General features: G+C 41.1%; 2 protein-coding genes across 2 annotated transcripts; both read left to right on the forward strand.

Annotated features, from left to right (window-relative positions):
- On the forward strand, nt 1-26,877 carry LOC134572439 (carboxypeptidase M-like). Its single transcript, XM_063431412.1, has 10 exons — nt 1-48; nt 1,609-1,682; nt 4,948-5,165; nt 16,341-16,438; nt 18,888-19,060; nt 22,972-23,156; nt 23,251-23,406; nt 24,475-24,627; nt 26,132-26,280; nt 26,703-26,877. Exons 3-10 carry the CDS (start codon nt 4,985-4,987, stop codon nt 26,835-26,837), a joined length of 1,230 nt encoding a protein of 409 aa, XP_063287482.1. The 5' UTR covers nt 1-48; nt 1,609-1,682; nt 4,948-4,984; the 3' UTR covers nt 26,838-26,877.
- UBXN6 (UBX domain protein 6) lies at nt 8,673-10,474 on the forward strand. Its single transcript, XM_063432581.1, has one exon. It carries the CDS (start codon nt 8,743-8,745, stop codon nt 10,039-10,041), a length of 1,299 nt encoding a protein of 432 aa, XP_063288651.1. The 5' UTR covers nt 8,673-8,742; the 3' UTR covers nt 10,042-10,474.
- Nucleotides 26,878-27,197: the final 320 nt, after the last annotated feature.

Genomic DNA, 27,197 nt, shown 5'->3' on the forward strand with positions numbered 1-27,197 from the left:
CCAAAAAAATGGCGGACATCTATGTCCGGTGCAGAGCTGGTTTCCATGGTGATACATTAATCTTGTTTTCCTGAACATGTCCCTCTTTGACATGTTGATGGCAGGGCATGAAAAGTGCTGCTCTGCAATAGGTTATAATAAATATGTCACAGGAAGGAAATCAGATCATATCTGGGTAAGGGGGAATTCCTGAGTCCTTTATTGGGTTCCATCCTGCAGCAGCATAAGAATGCTTCATACTCCATAAAATCATATATACTAACAGAATCCCATCAGTAGACAATAAAAAATAGCAGACAAACGTGAATGCAGATGTACATATAGGCGTGTCAGATTCCCTTGTGTTCTCTGGGAACAAATATCTCTTGTGTATGCTGATGGGAAGCACATTGTTATAATTTGAATTTAGGAAGTGCCAACATATTCAGCGGCGCCGTACAATTTAGGGGAAATGCTGTACAGTATACACAAAGGAAGTAGAAAAGGAAAACGGGAGCTTGGTCAGTAGCAACTAGCATTTACAGTACTTGTATTCAACTTACTTAACTAGATAGCCACATGAGCTTACAATCTAAAATAAAAGTGCTGTCTTGTAGTAGGTAGCATCCATATGCTGCAGGAGAGATATCAAGTTAGGCAATTAATGTAGTTCTTTGAGAACTTCTAATGTAGTAATCAATTCGTTCAGCAGCATATGAATGCTGCATACTATAGAAAGGCCTTCAGACACCTTTTGACAAACAGGAGGCCCCTCTAGTGTCAACCTAGCCATTATTATTAATAATCGTCATTGAATATTATAATAGCTGTAAAATGAACTTATAACATTAAACATTCACTGTCTCTCAGACGCTTTCATATAAATCTGTTCCATAATAATGCATGTGAGGGTTTTTGGGTGTAGAAGCATTGTGAATGTTTCTCTAAGCAATGTCAATGAGTAAAATGCCAATATGTTGCATGTATATATAAGCAATGTCAGTATCTTTGCATGTTTGCATTCCTGTGTGTGTGTGTGTGTGCAATGTCAATGTGTCTATATGTCAAGGTTTCAGTGCGTTCAATAAGTGTGTTTGTGTTTTATGTACGTAATTTGTGAATTTCTGCAGTGTTTGTTTGTCTGTCTATAAGTGTATCTGCGTTTCAATATCAGCATGTTTGTCTGTTTCTGTGCATTCAGTGTCAGCATGTGTGTCTGTGTTGTCAGTACAGTGTCAATATGTGTGTCTATGAGTGTTACTGTGTGTGTAATATCAGCATGTTTGTGTTTTTGTGTGTGCTGTGTCAGCATGTGATTGTCAGTGTTTCTGTGTGTACAATATCAGTATGTTTTTTAATGTGTTTCTGTGCAATATCAGCATGTGTGTTTGTTGTTCTGTGTGTGCAATGCCAGGTGAGTAATCTGCATAAGTATATCTCTCTAATTACATACCCTCTCTTAATGTAAACTTCCATGCCATATCTGCTCCAATTTAAACTTTCTTTACACCCCTGTGATTTTAAACTCTCATTTTTATTCCAACATCCCTGCAAAATATATCCTCCTGATTTAATATCCTATAATCCATCTTCCAATTAGTTAATCATCCTCCCTTTCCAATTCCCCAGTGTCTGCATTCCTGTTATCCATGGTGGTCCAGTGACTCGTCTCAATGCCCGCCTCAATACTACCAAGCACAAAGGTAAGGTATTGTGACATGTTATTGTGTACAGACACACTCCACTGTCCAAACAAAAATAATATAAATCGGTGATTAGTAGATATGCTTCCAATGAAAACATGCATCCATTTAATTATGCATTTTTTTCATTTGAGGTAGATCTAAAAAACAAAAGCTGCAGGTCACTTGTCGGACGCCTTTGCAGATCTTCCCCTTCTAATCTCACCCAGACTTTCTGTGGCTGTCCCATCACAGACTTCCCAATGCTGCTCAATGAGAAGTCTTTACAAGTCAGGTGCTCTGGGCAATTTTCTGTCTCTTGAGCTAGGCAACCAGGAAATAACAGAACTAGTTGTTTGATTGACAGCCAACGGGGTGTATCAAGGTGAATGCATCTGTATCCGTTTTGTAAAGTAAAAAAGAAAGAGGACACACTCTATACACATAAAGTGCTTCAGCAAGCTGAAGTGCTTTAAGGCACCAGAGTGTCTATTTAACTCTGGACTGTCAGGCACACATTAGGGAAGTGTGCTGCGGCTCAGTGCACACACCTTGTTCCCTTGAGGGCATGCAAAGGCTGCGCATACTGGCTAGGTCAGCGAATGGCAACCTATACCATGAGATGGTAAGTGTCCCATGCAACTCAGTTCTGCATAATGTGCAATCCATCACTGCGCCCCTTCTTACACCCCTAGACAAGCCCTGACTAGATTGCTATTGAATTACTTTTGATGTACTGCACATCCACAATTTTTAATATATAACATATATGTTAAGGTAAACATGGATCTGCCATCCCTATATAGACAGAATTCACATTTTAGACCAAAATAGCAAAGTTGAAAAAGTAGCTGAATTTTTCTATTTAGTCCCTAAAATGTCCAATTCTGTGTGAATTCAATACAAATCCTGGTTTGTTGATTAATCCGATTAGTATTAGTATATTTCCTTAACATATTTTTTCAAAACAGGCTAAAATTGCACAGAACTGTGTGGGTTTGTGCACAGGCTGATGGCCAGAATCTCAGTAATCTATAGGCCTGGACTGGCCCACTGGGATATTTCTCAGTGGACAACAGTAACAAATGCTGGTTGTTATTAGTAGCAATGAAGTAGTGTGAAGTCGTCATGATCTGTGTGAATGCTCGGTCATACTGTGCAGGTTGCAGGGATATATATGATATGATTTCACACCTTGTAACTCCAGAAATCTACATATTATATATTTCCCATAAGTAGGACCATCCATGCTGTGATCTGTGAGTTTTGTGTGCTAAAGCGAAAAGGTAATTAATTTGTACTTGCCCCCACCCCATTGTCCCATGGCAAAAAGTTGCCAGCTTTCCCAGCATGTGACTACCATTCAGAGTTTACTGAATTGATGTAGATAATACAAGAGTGTGATCTTCGCTATGATAGGGACAGAAGGTGAGCGGGCTGCATGAAAGGAAGATCATATTGGGAAGGAAGACTTCTTTTGAGTTGGGATGGTCATGATGGAGACCAGATGTGAGATTTAGGAACATTTGGAAAGTGGAAGGGTAAGCATTGTAAATAGGGGAGTTTTACAGAGTGTTGTGGAGTTTTAATGTTGTGGAATGTGGGGGAGTGTCTTAAAAAGCAATGCAAAGAATTTAAGAGCATCAGAAGGACGGCAGGAGTCGTGGAGTGGCAGGAAGTGATGAGACAAGAGTGGAGTAAGTCGTTGCCAGTACAAAGAGGGCATTTTAAAGAGTATTGTGGTGAGAGTGGAGCCATAGAGTTTTGTGAGCTCAGGTCAGGACTTTACATTTTAATAAGGTTTCCACAATTTTGACTAACCACGGGAATAGGGTGCACATTTCTGCTGGCCAAAATAGAAATAGTTTGTTGTAAATTACTGCAGAAGCACCCATTCAAACCCAGAAATCATTTAAATAGATATATTTTTGCAGTGTGTGGACAAGGGGACGTTTGGGCCTTTGTCACTCTTTCATGAAAGCCATGAAAACATGCCAAACTGTATGCACTAGGAGAATTTCTTGTTTAAATAATATCTGTATTTCAAGGAGTGGTGGTGCATGCTACATTTTACAAAGGATAGTTTTATACAGCATATGGACATATACCAAGGGCTGAGAGAGGAGCTAGAAAGGATGTGGAAAGTGAAGGCTGTAGTAGTCCCCAGGGTACTGGAACATTTGAGGCTGTGACTCCCAATTTGGGAGAGTGGCTTCAGCAGATTCCATGTGGGACATCTGAGATCTCTGTCTAGAAGAGTCCAGTTCTAGGAACAGCTAAGATACTGCGTAGAACCCTCAGAGTCCCAGGCCCCTGGTAGATGACCCGAAAATGTGGAATACACAAAAGAACACCCTGAGGGGTGAGGAAAAATAAATAATTATATATAACTTTTTAAATATATACTACAAGTTCCATAATCAAACCTCTTATCTTAGTGGTTAAGCTGCAATACACTTATTGGTATAGTTTATATATTTATTGTCAAATAGTTTTCTATAGTAAAAAAAAAAAAAAAAAAACCCTAACGCATCCCCAGTAACAAAAAGCCCCACTCCCTTACTTACAATGTCATATTGGGGAAATCTAACTTCCTCTTTATCATTCAGTGTACTTGTATGCCTATGCAGAAGAAAGAATAGGCTTACCCCCTCTATCAGTGATGGTTTAGGGGTCTTCTATAAAAATAACTGGCAAATTATTGGGAGACATGGTGCATGTGCGGTAATCCTCATGCTGTGCCGGTAATACTTCTCATGGGGCACAAAGTAATAAGGAAGAGCACCCTCCCGGCTGAGTGCTTGACAAAAGTACCAATTTTCTCTTGAAAGCTGCTCTTTTATAAAGTGTTAAAGAGAAAACACTCTGTTAACCCCTACAGCACGTCAGCAAGCTAAAATGCTTTACGGTAGTGGTGCCCAAAAAGTAGATACCCAGATGTTGTAGAACTATAGCTATCATGATGCTTTGGCACTCTAAAGGCATTCAAAGCATCATGGGAGTTTTAGTTTTACAACATCTGGGGATCTACCTTTCGGCACCCCTGCTTTACGGGTTCGCAGCGTTACTTTAAGATACAAATGCTTTATAGGGTAATTTGTCTGGAAAATAATCTGTCATAAAAGTAAAATATTGGGCTGTTTCAGCTTAACCTGCCATCCCACCACAATAATTTTAATATTGTTTTAAGTTAATTGGAATGTTGACATGCCCACATTATATAACAGAATATCCTCTGATTATTGGAATTAATTTGATTTTTATTAACCCCCTTCAAACTTTGCAGGTAATCTCTCTTGGGTCTAAGATCTGCTTCTTCTACAATGGTATCTTTGATATCTTATGCTTTGGTTTTAAACGTCCTACTGCCCACTCTATGTACAAAGAATACAAATCTGCCATTTAAATACCACACTGAGAAGGAGCTGGAAGCCACACTGAGAAATCTGAATGAAATGTATCCAACTATAACACATCTCTACTCCATAGGTCAATCTGTGCAAGGTAAGTTCATTTACACCAGTGATTTCAAATCCCTGATTCAGGGCACCAAATGGGGCCCCATGTCATTTTAGTCTATTAGTAGTGTGGGGATATTTATGGGATAATAATGTAAACAGATGAGAAATTGCCCACTATTTCAATTCTCAGATCCCTAATCGTTATCGTGTTAAATGAAATGTAAAACCATATACCGGTAATTAAAAATCACAAATTGTTATAAAAATAGATATTTCTTTTTATATTCAAATGATAATAATATAAGTAACATGCATGATAATGATCAATGGAATTCGAGTATAACAATATGCAATACAATATGCCAATAATCAATGAATATTCAGTATAAAACAATATATGCAATACAATAGGCCATTTACTTCCTGGTTAATATAAACGCCTCTACAGCACTTGGCTGTCAGGACAATTTATGATAGGCTTTACAGGGAGAAAGAATGTGAGTTTCACACTGAGCTGCAGTGTAGGGCAATAGAACTTAGCTAGCAGTTAGAAATAACCCTTTCAATGCTGGCTAGACCTCTTCTAGGGATTTAAGATCTATTCCTATGTAATATTAAATAAAAATAATATTTAAATAGTCAATAACCACTCCTTGATCCATCCAATGAGAAATCTACATGTTACATAAGTTGATATTTTAATTAATTTGTCTAAATAGATATTTTATCTTATTTTAGAGCCAATCAATACAGCTGGATAAATGGTCATGATATGCTAACGTGATATTAATCACACAAATACATTAATGGCTATATTAATCCCAGCTGCAGATGGGATGCTATAACCATATATATATATATTCTTTAATAATTAAGATTTCTAAATATGAAATCAAACATGATTTATCCAGTCATATATCATGCTATTAATTTTAATTAATTTTGATTAATTAATTGTCTGTATATTTACCAGTTATGTAGATATTTTCTCATCAGATATCCTCAGGTAGCTAAATGTCATAGATCTCTTTCTCTGCATGGAGTGTGAGAGTTTCTTGGTTACTCTGGTCGCCCGATTCTGCCTGGATCTCTCTGAATCCCCAGAGTGTCGTAATGTGTCTCTCTTCAATCTTTGAATCTTCGAATCTCTGAATCTCCCTCTCTTCCCTTGTCTTAACTTTTTAAAGGGAAAAATTCCTTAGGTGATAGCCAATCACAAATGTGGGGTGTGGTTGCCTTCTAGGTAATCATTTTCGTATTTGAACTCAAGAGGGCAGCATTGTTCCACTAGACATACCTATCCAGGAAAGAGTTAACTTTTCCTGGTGGCTATTTTTGATGTCATTTACGTTATCTTTATGTATCCAATAACTTATTTTATCTGTCAGATCACAGGGTCTTTCTCAGTTTTGTCCAGACCATGCGTCTGCAAGTTCTGCTATAATTCCTAATATGATAGTTTGTGAACTAAGTTTCACCTTAAACTATAATGGGACGTTGTACAATATCGAAAGTAAAATTTAATTGTTTAATCTCCTCTGTCACCTAAGTCTGGGAATAGAATTTATACAGTCTGTCCATCCCCCGTTCTCAATGTCTTATCTCTTTGTTGTTTATATACACATTCCATTCAGCTTGGGCAAAGCAGTCAGTCAAAGTGAAAGGATAGAAATTTTGTGTCTCTTTGTTAGCTTGAAGATAACAAAATGGAGTCTGGTCTGTTTAGCAATGACTTCATTATATACACTTTGTATTTCTATCATAGCACAAATGTCTGCCGATATAAATACCCTGACAGTAGGAAGAGGCAAGTTATATTCATCAAGCACCACGAGACTGACAATATGTTGTAGTGGGACCTCTTTCCACTTGTGAAGTGGATTACACTCTGACAGAGAGAACATCCTACTCACTGTCATTTTTCCAAGTACTTATTGTAACGGATCCCCTGGCACCCCGACTGGGTACCTCCGTTGAAGGATGCTCCTAGTGCTTCCTGAGGGCTCCAAGCACTCCACCAGAGACCATAACCACCACAGATGACCACGAACCGCCGCAGCTTGGTTGGGGTCTCGCCGTCTCGTACCCACCCTGGACCTACGACAAGGCTCCAGGTTCCAGTGGGTGAATCTCTCTTTCCCCAGAGAGTGAAGCAGGAACAAGCTCTTAAAAGAGCTTAGTGATTATCCATGGGAGTATGAAGAGCATAGCGATCCCTTGTAGCTGTTTCCCCCAATAAGAGACAGGACTCTAAATTGAGGGTGAAGTAGAACTGGTTTAATTAGCACAAAGGCATTTCTTATATACAGTTTTCCTCACAAGGTTACCACCCACATGGACCTTGTGGAGCACAGGACACAAAGTCCAGAAACACCCCAAGTTTTACCCAAAGTCCAGAAACACCCCAAAACAACAACATGTCCCCTGGATAGCCCTGATCTTGGTGAGCAACATATCCAAAAATCACCCAGATCAGAGCAGGGGTTCAAAAGTTTTACGGAGCTCGCTTACCTCCTCCTCCGGGTATCCCTGCGGGGATGGTTGGGGATCTGGACCGGCCATCCAGCATCCCTAACATGTCATCAATTCCCCTTAATAAACATTTGGACATAAAGCTAGCTATTTTCTTAAATATATTTGTCAGATCAGGTATGGTCACATAGTTTATTTGTTAAATCTCTTATAATTATATATATATTAGGTATTTAATGAGGGAAGAATTAGTCTGTTATATTAAGTGGTTTCTAAGTTAGTTCTCACATAATTACAGAAATACGTCACATAATTACTAATATATCAGACTGAATATTTCATGTGGGGTTAATTTCATTAATATATGTGTAATTATGAGAGATCTAACAAACCAACTATCCAATCATACCTGACCTAACAAATATCAAATATCTGCCAAAATAGCTAGCTTTTCATTCAATTTTTTGTTAAAGGGGGAGGGGAGGGGGGGAATTAACGATCAGCATAGGTTTTTTGTTACAAATTTTAATTTGGGAGGTGCTAATACCCCGGCTATGGTTTTAATTGGGACATCCAGCCTCACACCTAGTTCAAAAGCATTAATGTCCCAGGTGAATGGGTTAACCTCATAAAACAGTCATTAGCTGCTATAGTCTATAACCTGCCACACGGAGTGCAGTGGCACTATGACAGGTCTATGCAGTGTATGGGCATATACTCTATCTCAATGATCTGTACCTAACTCAGATTTATGTAACCAGTAACTTTATGGACTTTAGAACTAGTGCACCAGATAAAGTGAATGTTGGTGGTGATTTATTTACACCCACACAGCAAGTAGGTTGGCTGAGTATCACTGGAAGCCCAGTTTATTTCCTGGTGAAATTCAGAGACTTAAATAGTTGTAACATGTTATAGCATCCCGAAGTCAGTCACAGTGCGATACAAGTCTCAGCAAAGACCTGGTAGGCTATCAGGAAGCAATGAGTGGGGAGATAAACAATGATTGTTCGTTTTCCGGCGCCGTAAAATGACGTCACGCAAGGGGGATGGGTGCACTTCCGGTCTTCAGCTGCCAGGCTCCGGATGTTGTTATTACAGTGCGTGACAGGTCGGCAGGCGGCTGCTTGGAGTGACAGTACGCAGAGATGAAGAAATTATTCCAGGGTTTAAAGAGTGACATTAAATTCAAGGCCGCGGGGCCAGGGCATAAACTGACCGAGGAGAGCAAGGCAGAAGCCCCAAAGGCTAGCAATGTACCTCCAAAGCCAAGGAGCCCTCCCACTGGGGAGGCTCAGCTAGCAGCAGCCTCAGCAGCCATGGCCAGGATAGAGTCACAGGGCAGGGCCAAGGCACCAGCCAAGGACCCCATCAGGGCTCAAGTGAGGAAAGAGCTGGAGGCAGCTCAGGTGAGTGAGGGGGCAGAAGGCATCAAAAGCGACACTGAGAAAAAAAGTAAAACTTCATCTGACGTTTGTAACATCCTGTTTAAATGCCCGCTGACTGGAGACCTGTTGAAGAAAGATGAGAGAGAGAAGCACATCACAGAGATCATCCAAGCGTTGGCTGTCAGTGATCCAGCATCCGCCTCCATCATGAAGATTCACACGTTTAACAAAGATAGAGAAAAGGTCAAGGTGGGAGTAGAAATAATGACCAAGTACCTCGATAACATCGTTGGTCACCCTGAGGAAGAGAAGTATCGCTCCATCAGAATGTCTAACAAAGTGTTCCAGGAGAAGATAAGTCACTTGGAAGGAGCTCATGAATTCTTTGAAGCTGTTGGGTTTGAGAGGAAGACTCAGCCTTTGCCTGGACAAGAGACCCAAGACGAATTCTTCATTTTGAGCAGTGAGGCGCTGGAAAAGCTGGATTTGCTTCAAACTTACAGAGATTCTCTAAGCAGCGGAGAGCCACTAAGGGCCACTTTGGAACGCCAACCACGTGTCTTCACACCGTCTATACAGGCTGCACACTTTGATCTCCCTGATGACTTCTACAACCTGACAGCTGATGAGATTAAACGGGAGCAAAAATTAAGGACTGAGGCTCTTGAGCGAAATGCAATGTTAAGAACCAAAGCGATGCGAGAGAAGGATGAGCAACGTGAAATGAAGAAATACAATTACACCGTGCTAAGAATTAAACTTCCAGATGGCTACATTTTGCAAGGCATGTTTTATGCTCGGGAACGTGTTTCTACACTATTTGACTTTGTCCGGCAGCACCTTCAGAACGATTGGCTGCCATTTGAGCTGATAGCCCCTGGAGGCCAGAAGTTGGAAACCGAGGAGGCTGCATTCAATGAGAGCGGTTTAGTTCCATCTGCCCTGTTAATCTTCCGCTGGGATGTAGCTGTCATGACGGATATTAAGGCAGCTGTGGGACATGGGCCAGAGAGTGCGCTGAAGCCAGAGCTGCTGTCAACTGCCGAGAACCTTGTTTAGAAGTGAACATAACCTACCCTAAAGGAATGCGCTACTCTCCTCCACCATATAGAAAAGTCATCTGCACGTAGTGTTACACAATACATTCTCAATCATGTATTTTTTCTTGCACCAGTAAAAAAGTACCAAAGGCTTTATTTATTAAGAACATCTGAACAGAACATGTGTCAAATGTAAACACCTGGTTATTTACTAAACAGTGAAATCACCAGGAAATCGTAAAGTTTAGGCAAAAATTGCTGAACTGGAAACATTCTCCAAGTCAGCTATATTTCCAGCACAGTAATTTTGGCCTTAAAATAACATACCAGCTCCCATAATAACATTATGCCATTAAATTCCTGTTTGGTGTCTCAAAGTCCTGGGCATCATGTTGTCTTATGTGGTTATATTATTTTTGGATAGTTTTACCCTCCGGTTGTCCTCCAAGCGTCGGTTTTTTTTTAGCATCAATAGGAAACTTGTCACTGGCTCCTGTAGAAAAATATCCCTTGCTGGTGCCAGATGAGTACATGTAGAATTAAAGCAGACAGGCACAGGGAGGGAAGCTTATGGGTTAAACTGTTACGCTTTAACCTCATATGGTAAGACGGCATCCAGGACCTCCAGAGCCCATAACATACATTTTAGGTTGGAGTGCTTTTTTAAATCTTCAATTTCCTATTGACTTACTGCCAATTCACGGTTTTGTGAATACCCCCTGACAGTCTGGTTTCAGGTACCCCTAGTGACATATTTTACATTTCATCCTATGCACAAAAAAAAAGTGTTTTTGTTTTTTTCAAACTTGTCAAGACCGTCACATTTAATTAAAATGTCACAAGATTTTCTCGGTCCTCAAGGGATTAGCTTTTGTAATGGACAACATAAACCTGTGTTCGAATATTAGGTTTAGAAACTGTTGGAAAAACATCTGTGAAGAAAACTTAAAAAAGAGGAATGATTTAATATGGTTATTTTCTGCAAACAATTTTACATTGAAAGGAACACTATAGTATTCCTGACCGTATAGTGTTAAACTATTTAGGTGACTGGCCCTCCTCTGATCGCATGGAAAAAGGTGTATGCTTACCTTTATTTATTTTTTTCCATGCTGTGCCAGTCATGCTGCGACTAACTCCTCCTCACTGGCTGAGTTATCAATTCTGATCTCAGCCAATCCAATGCTTTCCCATAGGAAAGCATTGGGAGGCTATTGCGTATGCTCTGCAAAACGCCACACTGCACCAATCATCCTCTCCTCATAGATATGCATTGAATCAATGCATCTCTATGGGGAGAGTTCAATGCCTTCATGCTTAGCTTGAAGACCCTGAACGGCAGCACTGGACTATAAAGCAGCCCAAGTGGCCGTCTGAGTGACTGCACCTAGAGGTGTTCATAGACACGTTTCTCTGAAAAGGCAGTGTTTTACATTGGAATGCCTCCAGGGACGTACTATAGACACCCGAACTACTACATTGAGCTGTAGTGGCTCTGGTGAATATAGTGTAACTAAAATGTTAGGACCAGGAAAAATTGGAGCTCTGACTGCTGTACATTCGTCATGTAGTACACGTGTATCTGCAATTGTGTTATAGACTTATGACTGTATTCAAGCAGCCTATATGTTGGTATGTATGGCATCTTTGGTAAAGCTATCAGTACCACTCCAGACAAATTATAAGGTAGAAACAGAACACTAAAACTCGGGGTTATACACTAAGATGAGCTCTCGGGAATTTATTAGGCTACATTTTTAGTATCCCAGTGAATTCGCAAAACAGCTCACCGACTCAGTGTGTTGATGCTCATGGGATAATATACACTTGTTTTTTTGTTTTTGTTTTTTCCTTCATTTTATTGAGAATTTTAATTAATGTCACTTTTAACAAAGTTGTAATGTGGAAAGGCGCTTTATGTAGTGAAATCAGAAACATGTTAGGATCTGTCAGATTTAAGTATTTTAGGTGAAAGGGTTGAAAAAATGTGGAACCAAAACGAGTTTTTCTCAAGATATTTTATTTACTGTGCACAAAAGCAATGGTTATATAACAGAAAGAAATATTTATTTTATATCTTTAGCCATGTCACATTTTGCTTAAACTGGGTGTTCTACTGAAGTCTAAATTACTAAACCAAGTTTTAATATTTTATGTACAGGAATAATTTATTTGATATATTACAAACAAAAATAAAATGTGCTTATTCATAACGCCACTTTGTTGTTTTCAGTAAGTACCAGGACTGGTGTGCTGTAAACGATATTGATAAAGATTTTTTTTCTTCTATGAACAACAATAATTTGATATACCGTATTTATCGGCGTATAACACGCACCTCATTTTTAGAAAGAAATTCCAGGAAATTTCCCCCCCTCCCACAGTATTCCCCCCCTCATCCCATAGTATTCCCCCCTCATCCCATAGTGTTCCCCCCTCATCCCATAGTGCCCCCCCTTTCCATAGTATTGTCCCCCCCTCCCATAGTATTCCCCCCTCCCATAGTATTCTCCCCCCTCCCCTCCCATAGTATTCTCCCCCCTCCCCTCCCATAGTATTCTTCCCCCCTTCCCTCCCATAGTATTTCCCCCCCTCCCATAGTATTTCCCCCCCTCCCCTCCCATAGTATTTCCCCACCTCCCCTCCCATAGTGTACTTTCCTCCCCCTCCCCTCCCATAGTGTACTTCCCCCCTCCCCTCCCATAGTGTACTTTCCTCCCCTCCCCTCCCATAGTGTACTTTCCTCCCCCTCCCCTCCCATAGTGTACTTTCCTCCCCCTCCCCTCCCATAGTGTACTCCCCTCCCCTCCCATAGTGTACTTTCCTCCCCCTCCCCTCCCCTAGTGTACTCCCCCCCCCCTCCCATAGTGTACTTTCATCCCCCTCCCCTCCCATAGTGTACTTTCCTCCCCCTCCCCTCCCATAGTGTACTTTCCTCCCCCTCCCCTCCCATAGTGTACTTTCCTCCCCCTCCCCTCCCATAGTGTACTTTCCTCCCCCTCCCCTCCCATAGTGTACTTTCCTCCCCCTCCCCTCCCATAGTGTACTTTCCTCCCCTCCCATAATTACTTGCCTGTCCTGAAGCGTGGGCCGGCTTCACAGCGCGCACCGCGGTACAGGAACTTTAATTTAAGGTTCCGGTTTCCGGCGGGACTGAAAGGAAGTGTGCACACTATTGTGCACACTTCCTTTCAGTCCCGCCGGAAACCGGAACCTGAAATTAAAGTTCCTGTACCGCGGTGCGCGCTGTGAAGCCGGCCCACGCTTCAGGACAGGTAAGTAATTATGGGATATCGGCGTATAACACGCACCCACGATTTTCCCCCTATTTTCAGGGGGAAAAAGTGTGTGTTATACGCCGATAAATACGGTATGCCCCCAAAGTTGATATGTATGTAATTTGATTTCCATATTTTCTTTGGTTGTATATGAAATCTTGGTTTGCAATAACTGCCGATCTGTAGGCAAACAAACAAAATTTTCCTTCTTCCCCAGTAAAGACTTTTTTTTTTTTTTTTGGTAATTGAATTTTTTATTGAGACATGTTTAGATATACAAGCCAGACAAAGTAAGCATACATCAATACAATAGGTGCAATAAAGGCTTAATAAACGTGATGTATATGGCTACACATTGCCTCATTTTTAGGAATATATTAGTTAGTGGACTTTTCCAGATGCAAGAGGTTAATACAATGAGATAAACAATGCTATGGTTACTTGCTAACTGAGAATGGCTTAACCCCTTAAGGACCAAACTTCTGGAATAAAAGGGAATTATGACGTGTCAGACATGTCATGTGTCCTTAAGGGGTTAAAGGGACACTATAGTCACCTGAAAAACTTTAGCTTAATGAAGCAGTATGGGTGTATAGAACATGCCCCTGCAGCCTCACTGTTAAATCCCTTTGTTTATGAACCCTAGTCACACCTCCCTGCATGTGACTTGCACAGCCTTCCATAAACACTTCCTGTAAAGAGAGCCCTATTTAGGCTTTCTTTATTGCAAGTTCTGTTTAATTAAGATTTTCTTATCCCCTGCTAGGTAATAGTTTGCTAGACCCTGCATTAAATGTTGTGATTAAAGTTCAATTTAGAGATTGAGATACAATTATTTAAGGTAAATTACATCTGTTTAAAGTGAAACCAGTTTTTTTTTGATGCAGGCTCTGTCAATCATAGCCAGGGGAGGTGTGGCTAGGGCTGCATAAACAGAAACAAAGTGATTTAACTCCTAAATGACAGTGAATAGAGCAGTGAAATTGCAGGGGAATGATCTATACACTAAAACTGCTTTATTTAGCTAAAGTCATTTAGGTGACTATAGTGTTCCTTTTAAGTAGAGAGAAATATTGTAAGCTTAAACCTGTGCCAGCTCAGCTTGTGTAGGACTACTAGGAGAGAAACTACAATGAAGCTGGAGTGTATCACTAATAGTGATTATTTCACCCAGGAGACCCCCCCCTAACACTGAAGTATGAGGTAAGAAATGCCCATATCTGAAACATCTAAAGGTAGACTAGAGAGCCCCACAAGAACTGAGGAAAACAAAAAGAAAAAAGGTAAACCATAAATATAAAAATGAATGTTACTGGGAGCGATAAGCAGGTGCATGGTGTAAGTATGTGAAGGATAGGCACGGTGGCAGAATAGCCGCAAGAGACACAGTTCAGCCAACACCCTCCTGCGGTATAGCGCAGTCCCGATCAGGTCTGGCATCCTGCATGCCCCACAACCCCTGTATTGGCAGGTGCGACATCAAGGTGTTACAGCAAGGTAAGCCTATTAACATTGTATTCCGTCCCTCCAGGCTAAGGTAGGATCAGACCTGCGAGGCACTCGGCCCTTGCAGTGCCAAAGGATCGGCCGTTCCACCCCACTCACAGCTTGGGTAGGCCTCACCCACGAAGTCGGAAAATCGCCCTCCTAGGGCCCAAAACTCTCATTGAAAGCCTGGCTTCAGCTCTTGAGCTCAGTAGTCAGGATTCAGGATCAGCAGGACCTGATCTTTCATGCGACCATTCAGCATGGTGGTCCAGGAACAACCCCCCAGTACAGACGTCTTAATGTGCATATTAGTCTTTCTAGGCAGGTGCTCTAGGCAATTGCCTGCCTCTTGAGGTTAGATCTGTGGTGCTGAACTACTAGAAATGTATTGGCAGCCAGGTGGCTATCAATTATCTGTTAAAACTGGCACTTTTATAAAATGAAAAAAACAGAACACCCTCTTCACACATAAAGTCAAACCTAAACCTAAGGCAGTCTTAACGCTATTGTAAACATTGCGATTTCTTTAAAACAGCAGTGTTTTACATTGCAGGGTTAAGGGGAAAGGTACACTGCACCCAGACCACTTTAATGAGATGAAGTGGTCTGGGTGCCTATGTCTCCCTTTTAAGGCCCAAAATGTAGTGAATAATCCAGTTCGTGATATGTTAAACCACTGTTTAACATATCATTTAGTTGTTGTCCACATATTTGCATTGTGATTTAAAGCATATTGTTTTGAAACTCCACCTCCCTTAAAGGGCTACTATAAACCATACATACAGCCTAGCAGGAGCAGACTAAACACTTGAGAAAATCGGTCCTGGAAGTCTGGGGGCTCGTCTTTGTTCGATTGGTCAATCCTAAATTGGCTGAGTTCAGAGAACTGCCTAAATGCCTTGGGGAAAGCACTGAAGAATGGGCATAGGGTAAAACTAAAAGGTGTATTGAGATGTGAAAGATGTATTTAGGAAAGACACTAAAAAGGGGCGAGCAAGGGGTTTTGAGGAAAGATAAATAATGGAGGAATGGGTGCATTAGACTAGGTGCCCAGGACCTAATTTTGCCCCTAACCCCCAAAGTTCTGTTACTCTGTCCTTGCAGCATAATGATTTGGTTATGATGCAAGAAGTCTTTGGCAACCTAGGATGACCGCAGTGGGCTGCAAGCTTTGGGAGAGGGTTATCCCAGACCTGGCAACCTACAATTTGGTGGTTAGTTAATTGAAAACGGAACCTTTCAAATTTAGATCAAAACATCTGCTCTGTAAGCAAACATTTCCAACTTTGCTAGTTACAGCTTGGTTAATTTAGGCAGAATTTCGCTATTCAGTTTTCTATTTATCGTAATTTTTATGTTAAGTCAATGATTCCCTAGTAAAAAACAAACAAACCTTTAAATTCAGTTTCAAAATTTAGCAGACTCCTAAATGTATAACAGCATTCATTTTTCTATATGTGTCAGTGGTAGCATTCAAATCAAGATTACAGGTTAGGTACTGTGGCCCATGATCTCTGTTTAAGAGACATTATAGCTTGCTCTCTAATTGCAGGGGTACCTCTATGGGTACTATGTGTTGGCCGCTTCCCAGATGTCCATCGAATGGGGATCCCAGAAGTCAAGTACATTGCAAATATACATGGAAATGAGGTACACCATATGATATTTTGAGGTGCAACGTTATAGACATCCACATTGTCAATAATACATTTGATTACAGGTACCATTTACTGCTGTTCTAAGTGTACCTTTTAAGAGTTGGAAGTTAATCTTTTGGACCACCCTCTGCCCCTCTTTTCTAGCAGCTCAGAAATGTTTGTACAACAGAACTTCAAGGTAACTTGTCTTTTCCAGTCCGTTCTCATTAGGTTCTAGAATTGCCTCTTAGCAATGCCTCCCAAAGCAAGTATGCCCCTATTTGGTCCTTTGACATTTTATAGCTGTGGCAATTGTGGGGTTTATTTACTAAACAGTGAATAGTAGTTAAAGGACCACTATAGGCACCCAGACCACCAGCTTAATGAAGTGGTCTGGGTGCCTGATCCAGCTAGGATGAACCCTTTTTTCTATAAACATAGCAGTTTCAGGGATTAGGGTTAATCCAGCCTCTAGTGGCTGTCTCATTGACAGCCGCTAGAGGTGCTTGCGTGCTTCTCACTGTGAAAATCACAGTGAGAAGGCGCCAGCGTCCATAGGAAAGCATTGTAAATGCTTTCCTATGAGACTGGCTGAATGCGCGCGCGGCTCTTGCCGTGCATGCGCATTCAGCCGAGGAGGAGGAGGAGGAGAGTTCTCCGCCCGGCGCTGGAGAAAGAGGTAAGTTTAATCCCTTCTTCCCCCCAGAGCCCGGCGGGAGGGGGACCCTGAGGGTGGGGGCATCCTCAGGGCACTATAGTGCCAGGAAAACGAGTATGTTTTCCAGGCACTGTAGTGGTCCTTTAATTGTAAACTGAATTGCAAAATTCTCAGAAATCATCAGTCTTTAACTGCAAAGGAATTGGGGATTTTTTTGGAAGTCTGTTAATTTGGCCTAAATTTTACAATGCGGTTTGTTAATTCCCTGCAATTTGCTGTTTAGTGGATAACCTATTTTTAACTGAAAATGTTCCATCATAAAAACGTCTTGAAATTCATTGAAACAAAACCGGAATATTGGAGAGTTGTCTGATAAAATGAGGAATATGTAGGACAACACAGTCCAATGACCTTGCCTGCCCAAAGTAAAAGTACGTAGGCCTTCTATGGGAAACATAGAATGTGATGGCAAATAAGAGCTATTCGGCCCATCTAGTCTATCCAATTTTCTAAATACTTTCATTAGTCCCTGGCCTTATCTTATAGCTAGGGTAGCCTTATGCCTATCCCACGCATGCTTAAACTCCTTTACTGTGTTAACCTCTACCACTTCAGCTGGAAGGCAATTCCATGCATCCACTACCCTCTCAGTATAGTAATACGTCCTGATGATAATTTTAAACCTTTGCTCCTCTAATTTAAGACTATGTCCTCTGGTAGTTTTTCTCCTCCTTTACTGTGTTGATTCCCTTTATGTATTTAAATATTTCTATCCTATCCTCCCTGGAAGATTTTGAGACATTATTCAAGGTTCTAGCAGCACAGGTATGTTTCGGGTTGTGATCTTGCTGTGGAACGTAGGACTGGCCAAGATGTCAAGAGACTGCTGTATAGGACCAGCCTCTGAAGTAAGATATAACAGCCATACTGGATGATTGAGTGTTGGGTTTGGTAAAGCTCACCAACTGTTAGATCATTGGGTCACTTAATGGTCTGGTGTAATTTACTTACATAAACCAATGACCAATACAATTATTACAACTGTATAGTGCTGCATGTTAATCGCATGTTCTGAACTCCTAGAAAAAGAGGGCCTCTTACAAAGGGACACTTTTTGTATTTTTTGTGAGTTATAATATGTTCCTATTACTCAATTCGACAATGCTAATTTTATTGCTGTTGGAAGGATAACATGTTGAGTCACACTGACATTTGAACAGATTCAGCAGCCAGTTTACTGACCTGCTGACTATGATGTAATCTGTAAAAACATTCAATTGGCTTCCATGGTGACTGATCCACATTAAGCACCTTGCTCCAGATTTGCTTTGAACGCCTGTAACCCAATTTACCGGAAGGCCACTAACCACAATGTCTACTCTCATGGGGGTTGCTAAACCCTACTCCCCAATGCCCTCACTGAAAGATCTATACTCCCAGACACACAGATACATATGTTAGAATAGACATGTGATGACTTTCTGTTCCCGTCACCTTCACACACACTGCGCGGTAGCTGTGCACTGGGTCTTCGGAGTCCTGGCAGGAGAAAGAGCTCTCAATCTCAGGACGCCTCTCGACCACACTACATTATTGGCACTGCAGTCAGCAGTTAAATTATCAGACAGACCGGCCACCTGGCAATGGTTGACAAGTGCCCAGTGTCTGACCAGACAGCCTGGTAAGTAAAGGTTCTGGAAACTGCACCCACCGGACAGTGGTTTGAGACCCCTGTTTTGTAGCCTCACCCTTCCTTTAAATTAACCAATATGTAAATGTCTGATTATCTCTCTTGTTTTTGCAGCCTGTAGGCCGAGAGCTCTTGCTTCATTTTATTAATTATCTTGTGCACAATTATAAACACAATGAAGACATCGAAGCTTTGGTAAACAGCACCAGGATTCACTTTCTGCCAGCACTGAATCCCGATGGCTTCAAGACCTCTGTCCCAGGAGACTGCCAGGGAAGTCACGGGAGGTAATTCTCAGGAAAAGTCTTTTTCTCGGGATTCTCAGTATTTGGTCCTTGGGATCATAGGGCACACTGAAAACCAACCCACTGCTGCCAAAGAGTTAAAGCACTGTTTGCCTTGTACCGTACCGTTCAAAAAATTCAGACCAACAAAAAATGTATAACATTTCCGCAAAGTGGAAATGTTGATGTTCTAGTGCTACCACATTATTTAAAGGAATACTATGGACAAAAAAGTATTAATGTTTCAGGACACAGACCCTTTTCAATGTACAAAGCTCCCAACATAATGTAAAGTAACCCACCAATTTCAATACACACGACCCACCAAAAACAAGAAAACATGTCCACCATAGTCCACAGAGCCCACAAGAGCACAGAGTCCCAAAAAATTTAAAGAAGTCCAAATACGTCATGTGAGTTATTTACCTCCTTCAAGCAGTTACAACACATTTCGGCATATGGTAGTGAAGGCTGATGCTACTCTCGTACTAAAGCAAAAATGTTTATCCAAACCAGGTTTTGGTGTATTTCAGCCTGTCTCCTACAATCATAATGGGATCAAAAAGGGTGATTTACTGTATTCCTCCTGGAACAGGTCAGAAGATCACAATAAGAGACTTCACTCCTCTCTAACTGACCATGTAGTGTATCTCTTAAAGTGCCCTTATGGCCTGGGATGTGTGGGCAAAACACCTTAGGCCCTTAATAAAAGGAATTCCCAACACAAACTGCCGTGAGTAACCATCGTCTGACACATCTGTATTTACTTTCATGCTATGAGACACAATGCCTCACAATTATGATATCAAGTGTTGGAGAATGTACCCTTTCCCCTTAAGAGGGGAGTGTAACGGCACCCCCAGGCATAAAAGGGGTTAACAGCCGTTTAGTAGATCTTCCCTTCCAGAGACACAGGCACAGCTACTGTAGACACCAATCCACCGAACCGGAGAAGCATATGAATGCTTTAAACAGCCGAACCGGAACCATACGAATGCTGTAAACAGCCGAATAGGAACAACCATACAAATAGGTTTACACTCCTAGCAGTCAAACTGGAACAGCATACAGTAAATCCCCCCAAGAACGAGACAAAGCTCCGTGTGGAGGGTCAAGCAGTGAACAGACAGACCTGTGGGTTTATTGTTCTTATATATACATTCTTACACATTAGTACCACCCACAGGGTTTTGGAAAACAACCAATAAGCACGTACAATACACTCCCACACAAAATCCTCCCCTCTGCCTGTAATACAATTACCTTACACAATGGGTAATGTAATTATCACAGGCAGAGAAATACAGTTTTTCCACATTATTCATAACTTTAAAAGTATGCATCACATTCACATAAAACTTACATTTTCAGAATCAGCATACTCCAAATACAAACATATGTCATCCAATCATCCAAATTGGTCCATTGGTTCAAAAGATAGATCGAAGTCCTTTGTGACCAAATGAAGCATGGCTTTTCTGCCCAAAACTAGTTCCACAGTCTTCTATCCTGGAGATAATTGAGAAGTAATCCAATTATCTCCAAGGACAGCGGCAAAACTCCATTAGCCACATGGTAGCAAAAAACAGTAAAATACAATAAAATACACAAGGTTACATTTATTACATAAAATACAGACATGCAACATATCCCAGATAGCTTAGGTCTGAGCGCACATTATTACTGAATGGTGCTCAGACCACACACATACAGTTCAATTGCCATGGAGCCAAAGTCTTTTATTACATGAATAGGCTCCATGGCATAGCTATCTGGGTTAAATGAGTTCATTCAGTAAATCCGAGAATCTACCGAACGCCATGGCAGAAATACATGCATAGACCTTTCTGCATAGGAAAATAAAGTATTTAAATGCCGGTCCATAGTCAAAAGACAGCAGGCAGGCAACCAGGCTCTTCCAATGCACAGTGGCGAGATTGGTCTCGTCACAGGGAGGAAACCAACAGATTACTGTTACATAAAGAGGTCTGCTGGATGTACCTGCTGGATACGGTGTCACATCAAGGGAGCTGCGCGTGAGGAAGAACAGGGAGTCAGAGTGGGAACTCTGACTCCCACCAGCCTGAGCCACCACTGGACCCCAGGGAAAGTCACCCTCCTGCACCTAAAAGGTAGGAAACAGGAGGGTGACTTAAATATTATGTGTGTGTCTGTTTGTATGTATGTATGTATGTATGTGTCTGTCTGTCTGTATGTATGTGTGCCTGTCTGTTTGTATGTGTCTTTGTGTGTGTGTCTGTATGTGTCTGTGTTTGTCTGTCTGTATGTATGTGTGCCTGTCTGTTTTTATGTATGTATGTGTCTTTTTATGTATATGTGTCTTGTGTGTATGTGTGCCTGTCTGTCTGTTTGTATGTATGTATGTATGTATGTGTCTTGTCTGTATGTATGTGTGCCTGTCTGTTTGTATGTGTCTTTGTATGTATGTTTGTCATGTGTGTGTGTGTGTCTGTCTGTATGTGTGCCTGTCTGTTTTTATGTATGTATGTGTCTTTGTATGTGTGTGTGTGTGTGTGTGTGTGCATGTCTGTCTGTCTGTTTGTATGTGTGTGTGTCTTGTCTGTATGTATGTGTGCCTATCTGTCTGTTTGTATGTATGCGTCCTGTGTGTATGTATGTCTGTATGTGTCTGTCTGTATGTGTGTGTGTCTGTCGGGGAGGAGAGTTAGAGGGGGGACACATGGATCAGTTTTGCACCGGGGCCCCATGGGTAATGTGTACGCCACTGCCTCCATGGATCTGATTTGTTGTTCCAACACATCCAACATATGCTCAATCAGATTGAGATCTGGGGAGTTTGGAGGCCAAGGCAACACCTATACCTTGAACTCTTTGTCTTGAACAATTATTGCAGTGTGACAGGGTGCATTATCATGCTGAAGGAGGCCACTGCCATCAGAGAACACATTGCAATGAAGGAGAGTACGTTGTCTGCAACAACCTCTAGGTAGGTGATACAAGTCAAAGTAACATCCACATAAATTCCAGTACCCAAGGTTTCCCAGCAGAACTTTGCCCAGAGCATAATACTGCCTCTGCCAGCCTGCATTCATCCCATCTTGCGGCCATCTCTTCCCTAGGCCAAATCCTCCTGGAGGTGCACTCCAGATCAGCATCTCCGCGAGTGAAGAGGGAGATGCAGCGTGGGTGATAGAGGTAAGCTGGGAAGGCATATGGACCTGACATCACCAGACCATGTACCTTCTTCTATTATCCATGGTTCATTTTTGACACGTCCTCACTGAAGGTGCTTTTGGGGCCATCATGGGATCTGCATCTATGCCGCAAACTGTGATGCACTGTGTATTCTGACACCTTTCTAGCATGGCCAGATTTACATTTTTCAGCAATTTGAACTACAGTAACTCTTCTGTGTGATCAGACCAGATGGGCTAGCCTTCACTCCCCACTTGCATCACTGAGTCTTGGGCATCCATAATCTTGACACTGGATCACCGGTTATCCTTCCTTGTGTCACTTTTGGTAGTTACTAACCACTGAGTACCCGGAAACACCCCACAAGACTTACCGTTTTCGAGATGCTCTGAACCAGTTGTCTAGCCATCACTATTTGGCCCTTGTCAAAGTCGCTCAGATATATTTCATCTTACAATAGTTGTGAATGGTCCCAGGATGCTCCTACAGAAACCAATGCCACTCCAGCGTCTCATTGACACCAAGGAGTAACACCGTATCCAACAGGTATGTCCAGCAGACCTTTCTGGAACCATTTTTGAAAGGAAATAGGTAAACTAGTTCCTTTCAAAATTTCATGAAAATATTATTATATTAAAAGATTGTTATCTCAAAACTATTTTTTTATAGAAATCAATGCATGTTGCATTAATGTTGTGCACCATGACTTCTCCTGACATATATTTTGCATTTTTCAGAGCAAACTTTAACAATATAGACTTGAACAGGAACTTTCCGTCCATCTTTGGCCATAACCTGTCTCCTCTCCAGCCAGAAACCCTTGCTGCTATGCAGTGGTTTCAAAGTGAGACCTTTGTGCTCTCGGCCACACTCCATGGTGGGGCCTTAGTTGCTGTGTATCCTTTTAGTTTCAGTGTGGAAGGTATATTTTCTCCTAAGATGAACATGTTTAGATGTCTGCTAAATTTGTTATGACTTTTTACCTCTAACCTTTCACTGCATTCTGTCTGGCTCAGGTCATCGAGGCAAAGCCAAATCCCCAGATGATGAAATTTTTAAATATTTAACAAAGACGTATGCAAATGCTCATAAGACCATGCACAAGGGCGACTTCTGCAACGAAACATTTCCTGGAGGAATAACAAACGCTGCTGCATGGTACCCAGTCTTAGGTACATATAATGTTATATTGTTATATGGGCAAATCTGGGAGCTTTGGCAGATTTAAATCCTGGTTCTTTCTGCTTATACTCTATTGGCCGGGGAATAGGGAGAATTGGTGGAGATGTAAGAGAGTTTGAAAATATTTGTAAAAATTACTCGGTGATTCAGCAGTGTACCAAATGAATAAATGGCATCATTCATCCATTAATGAGAACATTTGTTAAATAGCCCATAAATGTTGTGATTCATAGTAAACCCTACAGGCTAAGCTCACAGTGACGTGCCACCTAACCTATCAAATTGCCAACGAGGGACTCTTGGGTGATATGTGACAAGGGGCTGAGCCTATCCGGTATGGTGTAGCTGACATCATGATCTGCTGAGCACTTATTTATGTAATCAAAAATCTAATTTACAACTCGACGTATATATCCTATTCACAAAGTTAATTTCTAAACACTTGTGCTGTAGTTTATAGACACATTGTTGTGAATTGTAATATGAGCCTGTTGTACATTTATACTTATGAAAACACTAAGCTTCTACAAATCAGAGACAAAGTTATTTTGAGTTTGACACAGGGATTGTCCCTCCTAAAAAGGGACACTTGGGGGTAGACACATAGAACAGTTCTGTGTAACACAGTAATAATAGCCAAAAGGGGTCAGCATGGACAACCAGTGTCAGAGGAGGATCCCATTATAATAGTAAAATGGATTTAACTACTCAAAGTATTCCAGATAGGATCACCACTCTCCCAGGCCACCACTGATTCTAGACAGGTAGCAGAATGTGATTTCTCCAGATTGTGTTGTCTGAGCTAAATCTTCTGCTGTAAATAAAATAAATGTTGTAACCATATGAGTTTATTAATGCCTTTTATAATCTTTCATTACACATTTATAAGGAAAGATTTGGCACATCCTCTTATATCGTGAGAGCCCAGGCACGTCATTCAGGTCCTCAAACATTTCTACTGGTATATCCAGCTCTCAGTCAATTTACTAATAACCTCCATAGGTGTCTGAGTTTGCATATTACGCAGGATTCTGATGTTTTTCAATTTGTCTGTCCAGGATGCCTGCAGGACTATAATTACATTAAGGGCCAGTGCTTCGAGATAACTCTGGAGGTGTCATGCTGCAAATATCCCAGGGAGGATCAGCTTCCACGACTGTGGGATGAGAATAAACAGGCACTCCTTGAACTCATTAAGCAAGTGCACAAAGGTAGGTGGTCTAAGTCATGGATTGTTATGGCTGCAGTACCATCAAAGCTAACGTTAACCATATTTACCAAAGTAAATTTCCTTCTCTGGATGGCGATAGTCCACAAGTCGTGATAGAAGGGATAAATTCCATCTTAAGGAGGTAGAAACACCCAGAATGCAGCACTTCCGCACCATATCTCTCCACCCAATACTCTTGAGTCCTCCAATCCGTGTCTGCCTCCCAGGAGGAAAGTTGATTTGTTGGAGCTCTGACTGTAGTAAGAAGATCTTTTTATTTTCAACAAGCCTAAAGTTATAGATGTGTTTGCTATCAAAGGAGACCTGGTATCCCAGCTAAATCCTATATGGTTTAGGGGTTGACTAAGGAATGATCACAGGATTGGCAAAGTTCTCCTAATGGGATCATATGTAGCCAACCAGGCTACATGCAGAGTCTTCTACTTTCCAACAATACCTACTCAAGAAGGTCCCTTGTCAACCACCAAGAAGTCATGCAAGCTGTGAGCTAGGTCTCCAATATTCTACAGTGAGCAGAAGCCAGTATGTAACGCTGTTGCTAATTCTCATTCTTGGTGTAGACAGTTGGGAAATGGTCTAAGAGGCCGGGTCTTTCACTCAGTAGAGTAAAATCTTCATCCTAATATCTTCTAACTTGCTCAATGCTGGGATCTTACCAAAATAGACCTGATTGTCTCTCATTTGAATGCCTAGCTCCTGGTGTATTGTACCTGGATCAGAGATTCAGGACCTGGTAAATGCATTTACGGTGTCTTAGCAGGTCCACTTGATATACTTGTTCACTGTGATCCCTTTGTTACCTTTTATGAAGGCCAGGACTCCTCATGAATTGATTGCAGTGCTTCTGGTGGCTCCTATGTGGCTGTACAAAATCTGGTAGCAATTCTGGTAGAGATGTCTACAGCGAACCCGTCCACACTACCAGCACGTGGGGACTTTCACCATGCAAGGATAGAAAATAAAACCTGTATGTTACCTAACAAATACATTTCTATCCAAATGGTGAGAACCCTATTTCACTCTTCATTGGGTGTCAGTGCCATGCTCGGTTTGTTGTTTCCTCCCGCGCTTCCACATTCTCCGCTTGGCTGTCATAGAACTGAGGATTCTAGTAGATGATCTTGAGAGGGAGGATTGTGCTGAAGTGTTGCATTATTGGTGGTTTAAGCCAATGGTTGCGAGGGACTTTATCTTCTGTTATGACTCGTGGTGGACTCTCACCATATGGAAGTAAATTAACTTGTCATATACATTTTGTTTTTACTTTTCTCAATAATTCATAGGTCAATTTTCGTGGCTGCATCCTTGTGCCTACAATAGAATTAGAAATCCAAGGACAAATAATTTGGAAAAAAACTGCTGTATTTCAAGTTCACATATTTTTGCCTACATTTCTGTTTTTTGTCCATATAGTAAACAACCAAATCCCCTTTGCATTCTATGTTATTTTTGCATTTTTCAAGGATTTATTTATCTTAATACAGGTATAAAAGGCAGAGTAGTGGACACCTCAGGAAATAGTGTACCTAAAGCAACTATTCAATTTACAACAAGAAAAAAGAAATATGTGTACCAAGCAAACAACTATGGAGAGTTTTACAAGATTCTGATTCCCGGGAAATACAAAGTACGGGTGAGTAATGCAGGGTTCTCCACCTATCTAACCGCTCCATATGGACATGGAGTGTGACATTGTCCAGCTAAGACATCTGAAGACATCTCCACTTCCCAAACCAGCAATAAGACATGTCCTATGCCCAAAATAATTTAGTGTGCCTTTATTATAACCATCACAGAGGTGGAAAAGCAATGTTTCCATACGTTTGTGCCTTTGTCAAGCCTAGGTCCCACACACACATATATATATATATATATATAAATACGCCAAGGTTTTCAGTATTTACAAGCCCCAGTTTACCGAAGATTCATTTAAGTTTGTGAACCCCAGCTTTAACATTAATACCTGATTTGCTCATCTTACACAGCCATTAATCCACATTTCATGCCATTCTACTTAATAATCATTCAGTATTATTTTCCTTTTTTTTTTTACAGGTCAAGGCACAAGGATATTTATCGGAGACAAAACTTGTTGTTGTTACTGATAAAATCATCTCTTACTCAGCCATTACGCAGAACTTTATATTAAAGAAACAGGAGAACAAAAAAAGCAATAATACTATGGTCTAAAAATGAACTACACTGTATAAAAGATTAATTTACAAACAGGCTTCTGAAGTAAAACTGGATGTGAAACTGGCCTTCCATTCATGAGCTTCATCCCTGAAACTTTTCAACATACCCACCATCATTTAAGATGGCCGAAGAGGGATACTCATATTTTAGGGGGCGGGGCTGTTTGGGACATTTTAGGTGATTTTATTACCTATGGACAACCATTTATGTAACCGGAAATGTAATTTGGAACAAGACTAAAGTCTATTATTTTAAGACCATAATTTATAAACGGTTCTTATACTTTACACCATAGTGACCGAGGCTTTTCTGAAAATCTGTAATCATAATTGAGGCCATTTTCTGCACTTCTAA

The sequence above is a fragment of the Pelobates fuscus genome, chromosome 9 (assembly GCF_036172605.1).
Source record: "Pelobates fuscus isolate aPelFus1 chromosome 9, aPelFus1.pri, whole genome shotgun sequence".
NCBI lineage: Eukaryota > Metazoa > Chordata > Amphibia > Anura > Pelobatidae > Pelobates > Pelobates fuscus.

Excerpts from the sequence above, each read along its gene's own strand:
- LOC134572439 (XM_063431412.1), top strand. The coding sequence starts at position 4,985 with ATGGTATCTTTGATATCTTATGCTTTGGTTTTAAACGTCCTACTGCCC. Across the intron at positions 5,166-16,340 it reads CATAGGTCAATCTGTGCAAG|GGGTACCTCTATGGGTACTA; the intron begins GTAAGTTCATTT and ends CTCTAATTGCAG. Across the intron at positions 19,061-22,971 it reads TGCCAGGGAAGTCACGGGAG|AGCAAACTTTAACAATATAG; the intron begins GTAATTCTCAGG and ends TGCATTTTTCAG.
- UBXN6 (XM_063432581.1), top strand. The coding sequence starts at position 8,743 with ATGAAGAAATTATTCCAGGGTTTAAAGAGTGACATTAAATTCAAGGCC.